Source organism: Rhipicephalus sanguineus, chromosome 10 (genome assembly GCF_013339695.2).
Source record: "Rhipicephalus sanguineus isolate Rsan-2018 chromosome 10, BIME_Rsan_1.4, whole genome shotgun sequence".
Taxonomy (NCBI): Eukaryota; Metazoa; Arthropoda; class Arachnida; order Ixodida; family Ixodidae; genus Rhipicephalus; species Rhipicephalus sanguineus.
Window position 1 is genome coordinate 8,005,913 of NC_051185.1, and position 12,651 is coordinate 8,018,563.

The 12,651-nt window shown below is 46.5% G+C and overlaps 3 protein-coding genes across 3 annotated transcripts in view; 2 read left to right on the forward strand and 1 right to left on the reverse strand.

Moving 5' to 3' along the window:
• LOC119406949 (mediator of RNA polymerase II transcription subunit 23) overlaps positions 1–429 on the forward strand; it is a 38,467-nt gene extending 38,038 nt beyond the window's left edge. The window contains exon 34 of the mRNA XM_037673748.2: positions 252–429. Within this exon, the coding sequence (XP_037529676.1) occupies positions 252–390 (139 nt within the window). The 3' untranslated portion in view covers positions 391–429. The remainder of the gene's footprint in view (positions 1–251) is intronic.
• LOC119406953 (uncharacterized) overlaps positions 1–12,651 on the reverse strand; it is a 487,035-nt gene that overhangs the window by 383,778 nt on the left and 90,606 nt on the right. The window lies entirely within an intron of this gene.
• Positions 1,831–11,505, forward strand: LOC119406952 (peptidyl-prolyl cis-trans isomerase Fkbp12). The gene is made up of 5 exons (XM_037673752.2): positions 1,831–2,032; positions 3,267–3,314; positions 4,556–4,668; positions 8,108–8,181; positions 10,595–11,505. Exons 1-5 carry the CDS (start codon positions 1,996–1,998, stop codon positions 10,647–10,649), a joined length of 327 nt encoding a protein of 108 aa, XP_037529680.1. The 5' UTR covers positions 1,831–1,995; the 3' UTR covers positions 10,650–11,505.

Below are 12,651 nucleotides of genomic sequence, written 5' to 3' on the forward strand. Positions count from 1 at the left end.
CTTGAAGGAAAACAAGGGAATGGAACGAGGGAGCAGTTTTTTGGTAAACGTGACCGTATGAAGCCGAGGAAAGCATAGGGGCTGTTATTTGTTGTTTTTAGTTGAAGTGTAGCTATTATGAGATAAGCGGAAACAACTGGCGAGTTGGGCAAGTTTGTTGAGGTTCGTGACTGGCAACAGTGCAAGGAACAAGGATGGAAGGGAAGCTACAAACAAAGCAATGTATTGCCTTTGACTGGTATGCACTGTAGGTACCACATCAAGTACATGTTCACTGGTGACTCCATCAAGACGGAAATAGAGAGGAGCATCCGCAACCTGCGACCGGCGTTGCAACGTAGGCTGCGCTTCATCACGCACCTCAACATTGAGGAGACGGCTGCGACGTGAACCTCTGCTTTCATCACTGTAAGAGACACTAAGAGGGAAGCGCTAAATTAGCTTGGGCTGGTAGATAGCTTTATTTATCTAGAACTTAATCCGTGCATTTTTAGTGAAAGGGAAGATTGCTTGGAGGGAGAACAAAACTACTAACAAGCATGTCTCTCCAGAATCTGCCATCTTATAGCGCACCTGGCACGTCAGTCTCCTTGGGGCCTCAATTCCGGTATTTCATTGTTACAAGCTTTCCAATCTCCTGTTCAGTGGTGGTTGGGTTGACCTATTCTTCGTTACAGGCGTCCAATCTACCAGTCTAGGTTATTTTACTCGTTTTTAGTGTCCTTGTTTCAAGCCCATCTCCGATTTCATTGTTCATAAACATGTGAAATGTATCTCATGGCACAGCTGAACTAATTTGAATCAAATTTATTGTGTTTAAAGCACGAAGTTTACAACCAAATGTATTGTAAAAGATATATCACGGCTCTGAACATTGCACCAGTTAGAGCACTTATAGACAGCATATTTGATATTCTATTCTTAAAGTTTGCATGAAATTAAAGCGTTGCGTATGGAAGTTAGCGAGTCCCCTTCGTGAAATACCACATAAAGAAATATTCAACTAAATACCTCTGAAAAAAAAAAAGCAATAGTTTAATATACATACCTGAATTCAAGTCAATAAAGGTTAATTAAGACTTGTAAAGCTTCAGCTTCATGATTCTTATTATTACTTATCGATTCATGAGTGTGCCCTCGAGAGTTAAATTAATACATGTTTGAAATACTGCAATAAATACGATTCAGATTGGTTCAGCTTGTGCCTAACAAGTACATCTTGTAACGACTACTTGCATAACAAGCACACTACTAAGGAAATCGGTTTGGTTCTGGGATAATGCTCTCTCACGAATCACTCATCTATCCATCTAATGTAATTCATCTTTCATGCTTATCCTGTGCTTTCTATTTGTACATCTCATGTGAATAAACACTGGTTTATGGAGCAAAGTCAACTGCACCAACCTATGCCTGGGTGCCTACAGTTTTTCAGTCTTGTCCTGAATAAACACACATTTCGAGATATGAATGTGCGTGCGTCATTACTTCTCTCATTGTAGTTACTACATCAGTTCTAACAGTGTAAGCACTTCATAAATATGGTATTTTGAGTTGTCCCTTTTGTGTGTTTGTAATGGACTGGCAAACCGTATGAAATGGGAACATGCCATTGTGTTTTCAAACGCGTTATTGATCTGAACAAGACTAATCTTTGTAAATGAAACTGACAGCACGGAGGCTTGACAGACGTGTGCTATTTTTTTGCCTAGAGCATACATCGCTCGCGACAGCAGCGTCACCTTGCATAACCTCGGAGACGTGCGATGCTCGTTGGTAATCTCGAAGGCCGTGTTAAATGGATGGATGAAACCGCGTATGCCTCTCTCGAGCGTTCCACTGCGTTCCATTCCATGCCTGTTGATTGGTTCGCTGCGCCACCGCATTTGCAGTCTGGGCAGCCGTTCGTAGCTGACCGCCCGTGGCCGTTATCGGTGCTCCGTGCCGTTTTCGTTGTGTTCGCGCCACAGTGAAACCCCCTCTGTCCGCGGCAAAATGGGCGTCGAAGTGCAGACCATCTCTCCCGGCGACGGTGAGTGTTTGAAAGCCGTCGGCGTGCCCAGTGCGACGCCAACATGGCGCTTGCGGCTGCGGGTGCGAAGGGGGACGCCGCCACGAGGCCTGGCCCGCCCAGCGGAAAGGCCGTTAATGGAATAGTTATCGAACCGCATTTACCGATCGGTTTCGCTAACTAGTGTCACCGAACGTTACCGGCTGGTGCTGCGAAGCAGAGTACCGTTGCACCTGCAGAGCGTTTACCGTGGCCCTGTTTCAGAGTCGAGATTATTGCCGGCTGTCCGACTACTTGTACGGAAGACTGTTCTGTATGTTCAAATGCTGCGCCCAAAGTTTGGCGAGCTTCCATTCGGTCATCTAACGTGGCCCGTAGCACGACGGTACGGCCTAATGCTCAGATTTCGGTTGGCATGCCTTCGCCGCGGCCTTGCTGGGAGCGTGCGGACAGGAAAATCGCGCAGCGCCGCTAGGGAGATCATTTTTCATTGACTGCTTTCTGCGGAAGTGCTCGTTTCGGCGGCGCTTGGGGTTCGTATGACGCACGACCAGGAGACGACAGGAGGAAAAACAACGCAGCGTTCGTCTAGTCTAGGTCCACGATGCGAAGCACATATGTGTTTGCGACGCCGGTGAGGCCAGGCACGCATCTACCGTGCCAACTTGAAAGCATAGAACATCTGAACAGCATTTGCAGAACATTGCACGCGTGTTGCACACAGAACGGGGCTGGTTGTCGGAACGCCGTAAGCGCCGGCATTTCTTTGCGGCGTCACCGCGTTTGCAAAAACATGTTTATTGCCGCTCGGTAGCATATGGCGATGCGGCTTGAAATGCCAAGAATTTCGTGACGCACGCGGTTACCGAAAGGTGGCGGTGACGTCGATAAACAAAATTAACCTTTATTCGAATGCACCGGTGTTTGCCATTTATGGGTACTACAATGCCTCACCCAATTTATGGGTCATTAAGTAAAGGGGTCTATAATATTTCATCGATAATAAACCAAGTATCATAAATGAACTGCAAAAAGTGCTAATTAAGCACGTTGAAGCGTATTCAAGACAACCTGTAGAAAGCAAACAACTTGAAAGAAAATTTTATACATATATTTTGCTGTCATCAGTCATATGTAAGAAACCATTTCTTTGTCTTTTTAATTTAAGAGTTATTACACGAGTCTTGTGGGATTCTACATGCATTCAATGTGGCATAAAATTGGTTCTCTCTCTTTACGATAATTGTACTTGCAGGTCAGACATTCCCCAAAACTGGTCAGACAGTTGTGGTCCATTACACAGGTGAGACCGTGATCTTCACCCCATATAACCGAAAAACAAATGACATTTTAGAACCTCTGTATTGCTTATATACATATATATTATTTGATGTACTGAAGAGCTTTCTGCATGTTTCTGAAGCACACTATTGGCATTCGTACATACTTAGCTAGATTTTTACAGCTGCTTCGCGATTTTTGCAAATGCACCAATAATCTTACAATAGTGCATTTGCATCTAGCCAAGCATAAAGCTGATTTAAATGTATTATGCAAAACATACACACTCCTACTGAATTTCCTGACCTATATTTTTCCGACCCACGCTAATTTTACCACCTACGAGTGGCATTGCTCAGTAACTGTTTCTCTGGAAGTTTCCTTCCACCCATTTTTAAAATCAGTTTCAATTGGTTTAGTTAGGTGATCAAGCTAGCCATAAAGTATTTGTTAATTTTTATAAGTGCACAGAAATCAAAGTGATCAGCTCAATGGAGGCATTTACTCTGAATACAGATGTGCAACCAAATCCTGTGGAATTATATAGAGGACTTGGTAATTGGTTTTTGTGTACATGTTTTCTTGGTGGGAAGAAAGAATAGTGTTATCAAAGACGTTGACCATTCTAGGATTGGATATTTGCATGTTTTCACCCCACCCATAGAGCGTACTATACTCGCGGACAACTTTTCTTGGCAATGAAGGGAAGGCTAGAGAGCTGAACAACGCGTGTGCTACCGCTGAAGATTATAGTCCCAAAATTGCGTCCGTGTTTTCTGCTTGAGAATAAAAAAAACAACATTACTTTATTTTCTACGGGGCGCTGTTTGAAAAGAGAGTCAGCGTGCACCAAGGATATATTTATATTTGTTTTGCTTTATGCAGTGTCATTTCGCGTTTTTGCACCTCCGAAAACGTCGCACCTTTTACATGCACCTCACAGTCAAAATGGCGTCTGCGTTTTCAGGTGAGCGCTCGTCACCCTCCAGCTTTTCCACCGATGCGCCGAGGGAGGCTATGACAAATTTCACAAATGGCTGTCTAAGCCTGTGACGGCCGCTCGAATGATCAAATGGCCGTCACAGGAGGTAGGAAGGTCCACAAACCAAAACTAAGTTCGAAACGCGCGCCGAACCGGACTACTTCGCGGAGGAGTACATGTGCAGTAGCTCCGCCCCCGTAGCCTTTGCTTCATTGCCAAGAAAAGTTGTCCGCGAGTATAGTCCCTTCAGTTGTCACATGGTAGCTTGATCCATTCCGCAGGTACCTTGGCAGATGGTGCCAAGTTTGACTCGTCGCGGGATAGGGGCAAGCCATTCAAGTTTCGCATTGGCAAAGGGGAAGTTATTCGTGGCTGGGACGAAGGCGTTGCTCAGGTGAGGATCTCTTTGGCCTTCACATAAAAGCATAACTGTAGTAGAACAGCAGAACGTGTGAGAGAAAATGTTGACAGTATAACTGCCCACCACTTGAAATTGAGGTTTATTATACTCTGTTACGAAATTGAGATTTATGACACTCGGTTACAACCTTAGAAAAAATGCCCGCTCCGCCCACAGCCGTCATTGTCCCCCCCCCCCTCCCCCCACAGATAATTTGCATAAATGCTCCAGGCAATAGCGCTCCTCATTTTCATGACGTGGAGAACTTCTCGAGTGTTGCAGATAGTTGACTTCACAAACACGTGTTTGTGTCACTGGTTTTCAGCCAAAAACCTTCCTGGCAAATTTTGTCAGTGATTTTGACATCGCTCTTCAGCCAAACATAATGTTTAATGTAGTAGCGACGAACCTTTAACTCTTAATATGCATGGTGTTTACATTAGATGAGAAGTACTTGCAGTTGGAGTGGAAACCAGCTGGCGCGACGGTCTTTCACAGGTGAAGAACAGGCACGCTGCAGTTTTGTGGGTGGAGCTGGCGTTTTTCTTAGTTTTTAACTGAGTATAGACATGATGTGGCTACTTGAACTCAACTGCGAAAGTAGACTTGCTGGGCAGATCATGGTTTCTTATTGCCGTTGCACCACTCTACGCTTTAATGTGTCTGGGAGATATGAGCTGCTGTGGTTGGTTATGCTGCGGTGTTCCCTTGCCTTTCGTTTTGTGACAATATTATGATCTGAACTTGACTTTGTCATTTGTCTCGTCTATGCCTTTCATTTTCTATCTTGTCTTTTTTACAGTGCTGGGCTTCATATGAAGTTGTACAAATTTGATAGCTATTTCTGCATTGTTAGCTTAAAAAATAGTAATTGTACGTAGCTCAGTCGTTAACTGCCTCGGCTTCTGTTGGTAATGTGCTTAGTATTGCTGATGCTTTGCCTGATCAGATAACTTATGTACAGCGTAGTTGTAGATACAGTAGAACCCCGCTGATACGTTTTTGAAGGGACCGTAGGAAATAAACGTAAGAGACGGGAAACGTAAGAGCCGAAAAACAGGAAAAACGGCAAAATATTTAGTGGTACAGAATTTTATTTCAATTCTTACGAGCAGCTCGAATATTGGCGCGCTCAGCCGCGATCTAGTCGATGGATAGAAACGCGGAGCTTAGGACGGCCTCATCCACAGAAATGTAATCAACGTATGTGATTTTTTTAACACCAACAGCTGTAGGCATGAAAGAACTAAGCACACGCAATCACGACCGGCGCGGCGAGTCCGACCGAGAACCGCACGCACGACCATGCGAGCTCCAACCAGCTCGAACTCCTCCCGTTCTCCGACAAATAACGATGATGATGAGTCTACGCCAACGCGATGGCAGAAGTGAATGCCAATCTCGAAGGCCTTGCTTTCGCAAGCAATTACGTCATACACGCCATGTTTGTGCAATGCAAATCTCAGAGGCTATGCTTTTGCCAATAGTAAATGCCAATCTCGAAGGCCTTGCTTTCGCGAGCAGTTACGTCATAGACGCCATCTTTGCAATTCGAATCTTGCCCCTCTCATGCGGCTAATATTACGGTCAAACGAGGCCAAGCTGCGTGAAAATGCACCATGGCCGCTCTCTTTGGTAGTCACTCGGTCGGCTCCGGGCGCACTTCGCGACGTATCATACGGGAACGGTCCGACAGTTATGACGTAACAGCGGGGTTCCCAATACATTGTATCCTATGGGAGCTATGCCGGGACCGGCGGAAAACGACGTAACAGCCGGGAAAACGCAGCAGTGAGGAACGTAACAGCGGGGTTCTACTGTATTCATTATGCAGCTATAACAGTTGCACGCCTCAGCATGCATAGATAGGGACTTGCTACGATTGCTTAGACTGGAGGTCATCAGCAGCAACAATGGAACGAATAGAGAGGCGTGATGGTGACCGTGGTTAATGGTGCGTGACAAGAAGGCTCACATATGCGTGACAGACCTTTTGATCACGATTGGTGCAGCCAGGTGCTGAGTGGTCTTGTGTGTATTTCACGATTCATTGGGCATTGAAGCCGTTCATGGTCTTCACGCGCATTGCTGGAATAGGTTCTGATGTGTAGGTGTTGCAGCGATGCGCCGTGAGCTTTGTATATGTTGAACCATCTGTGATACTGTTATTATGGTTGACTTGTACTATAATTACACTTGACTTCGAGCCACAAACGTATCTTACACCTCAAGATAACATCACACAATTATTGTATTAAGATTGTGTGTGCAATATGCCCGATGAGTGAAGGGGAATTTGGGATTGGCAACCAGCTTCTGCATCTAGAATCTGTGCATGGTTATGTTTATCTATGTCAATTACTAAAAGGAGAGCCTACTCTTGAAAAGGAAATTCAATGAAAAAGGATGGGCTGGTTCGCCTACCGCAGACATTTTCAAATTACAACCAACGGGTTACCACTGTTCTTGAAGCTGGATGCAGAGTTTCGTGACATTTCCATGCCATGATAAGGGGGTGCTGTTGTAGTCCATTTGCTAAATGTGCAGATAACCTGCAGCTGCAAATGTAAGCATCAGTCGAATAACATATCTGTCAGCATGTCCACTACTGGCCTTGTGTTGGGAAGGTATCCTTTTTACAAAGCTGGGCAGGGAACTTTCGATCTCTTCCTTTTCACAGCAGAGCTGTTTAAGCTAGCCGCAAGTTGTATGCCGTTTCAAGATTCATAAACGGGTGTGTGCCACAGAAATTGGGTAAATTCCACTGCTCACTACTGCTCCACTAAAAATGAAGAAGGCAACAGTTAGCCCAACAAACGGGTATGTGCCACTGTGCGGCCTGTCAGAAAACTGTCATCATCATAAACGGGTATGTGCCACATAAATTGAGTAAATCACAATACTCACCACTGGTCCACTAAAAAGGAAGAAGGCAGCAGTTAGCCCAACACTAAGGAACGGGACAGGCACCGGTGGCTGCGAGAAGACCCCGAAGCGATGAAAGGCCAACGCCAACGATAACGTGCCCTAGAGCTACGAGAGGTGTGAACGCTTGGTTTCAGTGTGAATTTCTGTCTCTGGAGTTTGGACATCTGTGTCATGTTTTTGACTGCGTGTGGTTTAATTCGAACCTCCCTGCACTGAGAATCAATGTAGAAAAGACTTAGCATCACCTAGCTAAAGCTTAGCAATGACCTGGAAGCAACCTAGAAACGACCTAGCTCAGGCCTAGAAACAACTTAGAAGCAACCTGAGTAGTCTTCAGATTTTTTTCTTCTCTTCTTTCTTGCATTACTAAAACACTGTGCATTCCCTTTCTTGTCTCTCGTCTAGTAAATGCATTGGTTCAACGAAATGAACTTCAGCCAATGCGCCCAGCTTAACATCTTGACTAAAACCACACTGCATGCTTTTTGTGTCTCCCTTGACGCAGATGAGCGTCGGCCAGCGAGCCAAGCTGATCTGCTCTCCAGACTATGCCTATGGAGCCATGGGCCACCCAGGCATATATCCTTGATGGTCGTCATAGAGCGATTTGTCAACATATATAACAGAATGGGATGGGGGACGACAAACTGCAGTTTTAATGGCTGTATCGTTAATTTGCTGAGCCCGACATTTAGAGTTTGATTCTCAACTGCCTTGGTTGTGCTTCTAAGGGGGTTGTGTGCAAAAGTGCTCACCTATTTATATCTAGATAGACATAGGCACTATCGACCATCGCTGTCGAGCAATGGCACTATCGAGCATCGCTAAATTATTTTGGACCGGTAATGTATTATTCAGTTGTTTCTAGAACTCAATGTAATGCTTGTGATGTGCTCAGAGTACAGTCAACAAAGTGGCATTCAACACAAGGAAATATTTTGCATATGTTCAGTATTTCCTATAAGCGTATACAGTAGAAGCTCGTTATAACGAAGCGGGATATAACGAACTAATGGATATAACGAAGCAATCGTAATTCCCCTTGAAATTCCCATAGACGCCCATGTATTTAAAACCTCGTTTTAACGAAGCTAAAATTTCCTCGCAATGGATATAACGAACCTTTTTTTTCCCCCACCGAGCATTTACTGACCATTTTGGTAGCCGGCAAGTCAATGTCTTATAGCGCGCGACGGTTTACGTCCCATCACGGATGCGGTAATTCAAAACTCGCGCTCCCGAGGAGCCGCCCGCCAACACGCGCGAGGGTGCGCGTCTGCCTGCCTCCCCTTCCACTGAAACTCGTGGACCCACCCGCGCACGGGAGAGGGGAGGCCGGGTGTTGTTTTGTTGTAGTGGTTCTGGGGGGGGGGAGACGCTAATTTCTCAAGGGCTGCAGAAATTAGCGTCTCTCCCCCCCCAGAACCACTACAACAAAACAACACCCGGCCTCCCCTCTCCCGTGGAACTCGTGGACCCTCCCGCTCTCCTGTTGCGCGCGACGCGCGTGGACGCGGGCCTTTTTGCCTGTCGTTCGCTGCGTGTCTCTCGGTTCCCGCCGCTAGACAGGAGATGGACAACGGCAAACGAAAGCGCGAAACGATTACAATCGAGCAGAAGGCGGCTATGTTGAAAGCCGTTGAGTCCGGCGTCAAGAAGAAAAAAGTTGCCGAAGATTTTGGCGTAGCGTTGAGCACGGTACCGCAAGCGTGTAATTGTCCGAATTCTACTCAATATGAGCATGAAGCGCGTGACTACAATCGATCTCTACATGGCGATCGAGATGCTACAGGCTGCTTGGATGTCTGTAACAGCAAGCACGATCGCAAACTGCTTCCGGCATGCCTCATTTGGCGTCAACAGCGGCGGTGACAGCGAAGATATCGGTGCTGCCGCTAATGAGGGTGCCGCGGGTGACCAAGACCTGGCGTCGTGGGACGCTCTCCCTGACGCCGGAGTTGTGCCCGACTGCGACACCTTCTGCACGTACGTCAGGGCCGATGCTGATGCGGTGACAACCGAAGAGCTGACAGAGGCTGAAATTGTGCGCGCGGTGACAGGGTTGGTGAATGACGACAGTGACGAATGTGTCGACGACAGCCCGGAGTTGGTGAAACCGATGGTCGATGTCCGCGCAAGCGCTGGGTGCGGCAGACCTGCTGCGCCGTTTCTTCGGCGCTCACGATGACGGTGAGGACGGACTCGACATAGCGGCAGCGGCCGAAAAAGCCATCATCCGTCTGAGGAAGACACGGCAGAAGTCTATTAAGGACTATTTTTCTGCTAAGTGAGCCGCCAGCTGGTGTGCCGAGTTTGGCGGGAATAAAGTAGCAGTTCTTTGCTGTTCTTTCTTTTTTTTTCTTTTGCTAGTTTTTCTCCGTGCGACGGCCGTTTTTCGTTTGCGTGGCGGGCTGCTGTGGGATTTGGTGGTCAGTACATCCTCTCTTGCGTGCTAATTGTCGGTAGAAATGGATATTGGCTATAACGAACTAATGGTTATAACGAAGTAATTACGACTCCCCCTTCAACTTCGTTATAACGAGGTTTTACTGTACTTGATACCTGCTGATATGACAGTAAAGGTCTTAGAATAAATTTACATCTTTATATTTTGTGTTCGTTATAGTGAGGTTTGGCTGCAGTGTGACTTACAATCTACTGTGTTTGCCTCATACTATAATAACGAAAGCTGTAAAAACCATAACCTATAGCACTTCAAAAAATAATCAGTACCTGTCATTTTTTGTGGCGGTGCACATGTGCCTACCAACTAGCCCATCAGCAGACATTATTGATGTCTAGGTGTTCAGCTTATTCTTACATTGTTTGATATGAAGTGAGAATGTTCTGGGCACCTAGGCTAGAAAAAATAAAATCTGGTGTGTTTCATGTCGCACAGAAATTCAGCCATAAACATGTTCACAACCTTTGTGTCTGGAAAACATGGCTGCATTTCCCGACACATCCGAGGTTTTCCTTGACTTCACTGCACCATCCCGCCTAACGCCGTGCTCACCTTCGACGTGGAATTGCTGCGGCTTGAGTAAAATTAATGATTGCTCCACGCCCTTCCCAGCTCTACGAACAAGCATCGGCGTCAAGCCGGTCGCTGTCTTCGCTCATCCCTTCCCTTAACCCCACCACCAAGCGTTTCGTTTGTTTGTTTCATTTGTTTTGTCCACTCCTTGCCCCCAGCAAAAGTCTCGGACAAAGGCCTGGCCTTCCTCTTGTGGGCAGGTGGAGGCAGCCTTGTTTGCACCGTGCGTCAGGCCTCCTCCAAGCAGCGGATGACACACTTTTTGTCAGTTAAACAGCATCCGGGAGAGGGAATTCCTTTGAGAAACGAGATGCACGCCCATTCGCTTGATGCGTTTTATTGCCGGGCTAACAATGCTCATCGCGCCCAACGAACTAGCCCAAAACGTGCGGGAGACCTTCCGACTGTTCCCGTGTCGAGTTGCCGTTAGTGAGCCAGGCCACCTTGTGAACAAAAAAGGGAGTTTGAGCAGAATCTGAAGACGTTGCAAGAACCGCCGTGGATACCGTTGTGGCAGTGTTGGGAATCCCAGGGTGGTTCGCTGTCTGGAGACGTCTACCAATTGCTGCGGGGGGTGTGCGCGTCACAGAATCAACAGCACGCGTCCTCCTCTTGCCTCGCCATCCGAGATTCCGTGCTTTGGTGGTGTTTCGGGACAGCCGACCACTCTGCTCGAAGGAGCCTTTGACATTTGGACTTGCCAAGAAAGCCGCTGTGTTTCTCTGTGTACGCTCTCTGGTTGTTGGGGACGTGGTGTTGGCACGGTGCCACACAATGATGCTGCACTGCCGCACTGCGCCCTGGAACTATGCACCCCCTCCCGTGCCCTGTACCTGTGTGTGAGAAATAGAAATGTTCCAAATGCACCTCATGCCCTGTTCCTTGGTTCTTCCATGCAGTTCCCGGGGGACACGAATATACAGACAACTGGTTTGTAATCGCACAGAACCTGCTTTCGTCTAAGGCCTGGACATTTTAATGCTCAGGTTTGAGAGAAGTTACCGTCAATACAGTGAAGAAAATTAAACTTGTGTTCTCCTGGGCTGCCTTTAGTAGTAGTAGTAATAGTAGCAGCAGTAGCAGTAGTAGAATAAATGTTTATTGGTTGAGGATTCTAGAAGTCGAAGGTTGAGTATGGTTACATGCTGCATTCCATTGAACATGATGGACACAAAGCCGTTTAAAGCCAGAACAAAGTGCAGCTCCTTCAAGAAAATTCTAATTTTTGTAAAACTTGAGCTGAATGGACCCACCATTGGCCTGCTGCATGGTCCTGGGTTTGAAACCATGAGATTGGAATAGGGAATCCCGACTGATCTGACACTAAGCGAGTTTTGTACATTCAGACAAATGTACTAATGAATCTGCAAGAGACAGTGCTCCATTTTAGCTGCCCCCGTTTTCCCATTGACAACACTATGACCTCTGTGTCTTTACCATTCCAGCTATACCATTCCCTATGCTACTCCTTGCACCACTGCAGCTATCCATTGTCTATGCCATTCCTTGTACCTTCACCTTCCTCCTGGTTGGCTGTGTCGAGCAGCTTAGAGTCGCAGGAGCGGCAAGGGCCGAACCAGAGAGCCTGAACTAGAGTCTTCACCTTACGAGGAACATGCCTCACCCAATCGACAGTTAACGAAATGATGAACATCCCTTAGTGCAGACTTTGGAACACCTGTCAGGTGGCTTACCTGCAAGAATATTGTCCACTCGAAGCCCCTCATTTAAGCCTGCGTTTGTCACTAAGTCCGTTCACCCCTCCATGTTACAGCAAAGGGGTGCATGGACCACAGAGGCTTTTCAGAAATTGGTGTGGGAAGGTGATACCAATTACCAGTGGCCAAGTCGTGTATAGTTAAGCTTAAATAGTATTAAGACTACAACTAATTGAGTTGTGTATAATTGAGCCAAGCCTAACAGAGATACATGTGGTCCAACTATGCTAATTCAGCTAATTAAGTCCATTTGAGCCCAACATTGGTTTGTGATCAAATAACTGAGACTCAATC

What these genes read in the sequence shown, in the direction of transcription:
- LOC119406952 (XM_037673752.2), top strand. Translation starts at nt 1,996, where the DNA reads ATGGGCGTCGAAGTGCAGACCATCTCTCCCGGCGACG. An exon ending in GACCATCTCTCCCGGCGACG is followed by an intron (nt 2,033 to 3,266) that starts GTGAGTGTTTGA and finishes TTGTACTTGCAG; the next exon opens with GTCAGACATTCCCCAAAACT. An exon ending in GCCATGGGCCACCCAGGCAT is followed by an intron (nt 8,182 to 10,594) that starts ATATCCTTGATG and finishes ACTTCACTGCAC; the next exon opens with CATCCCGCCTAACGCCGTGC.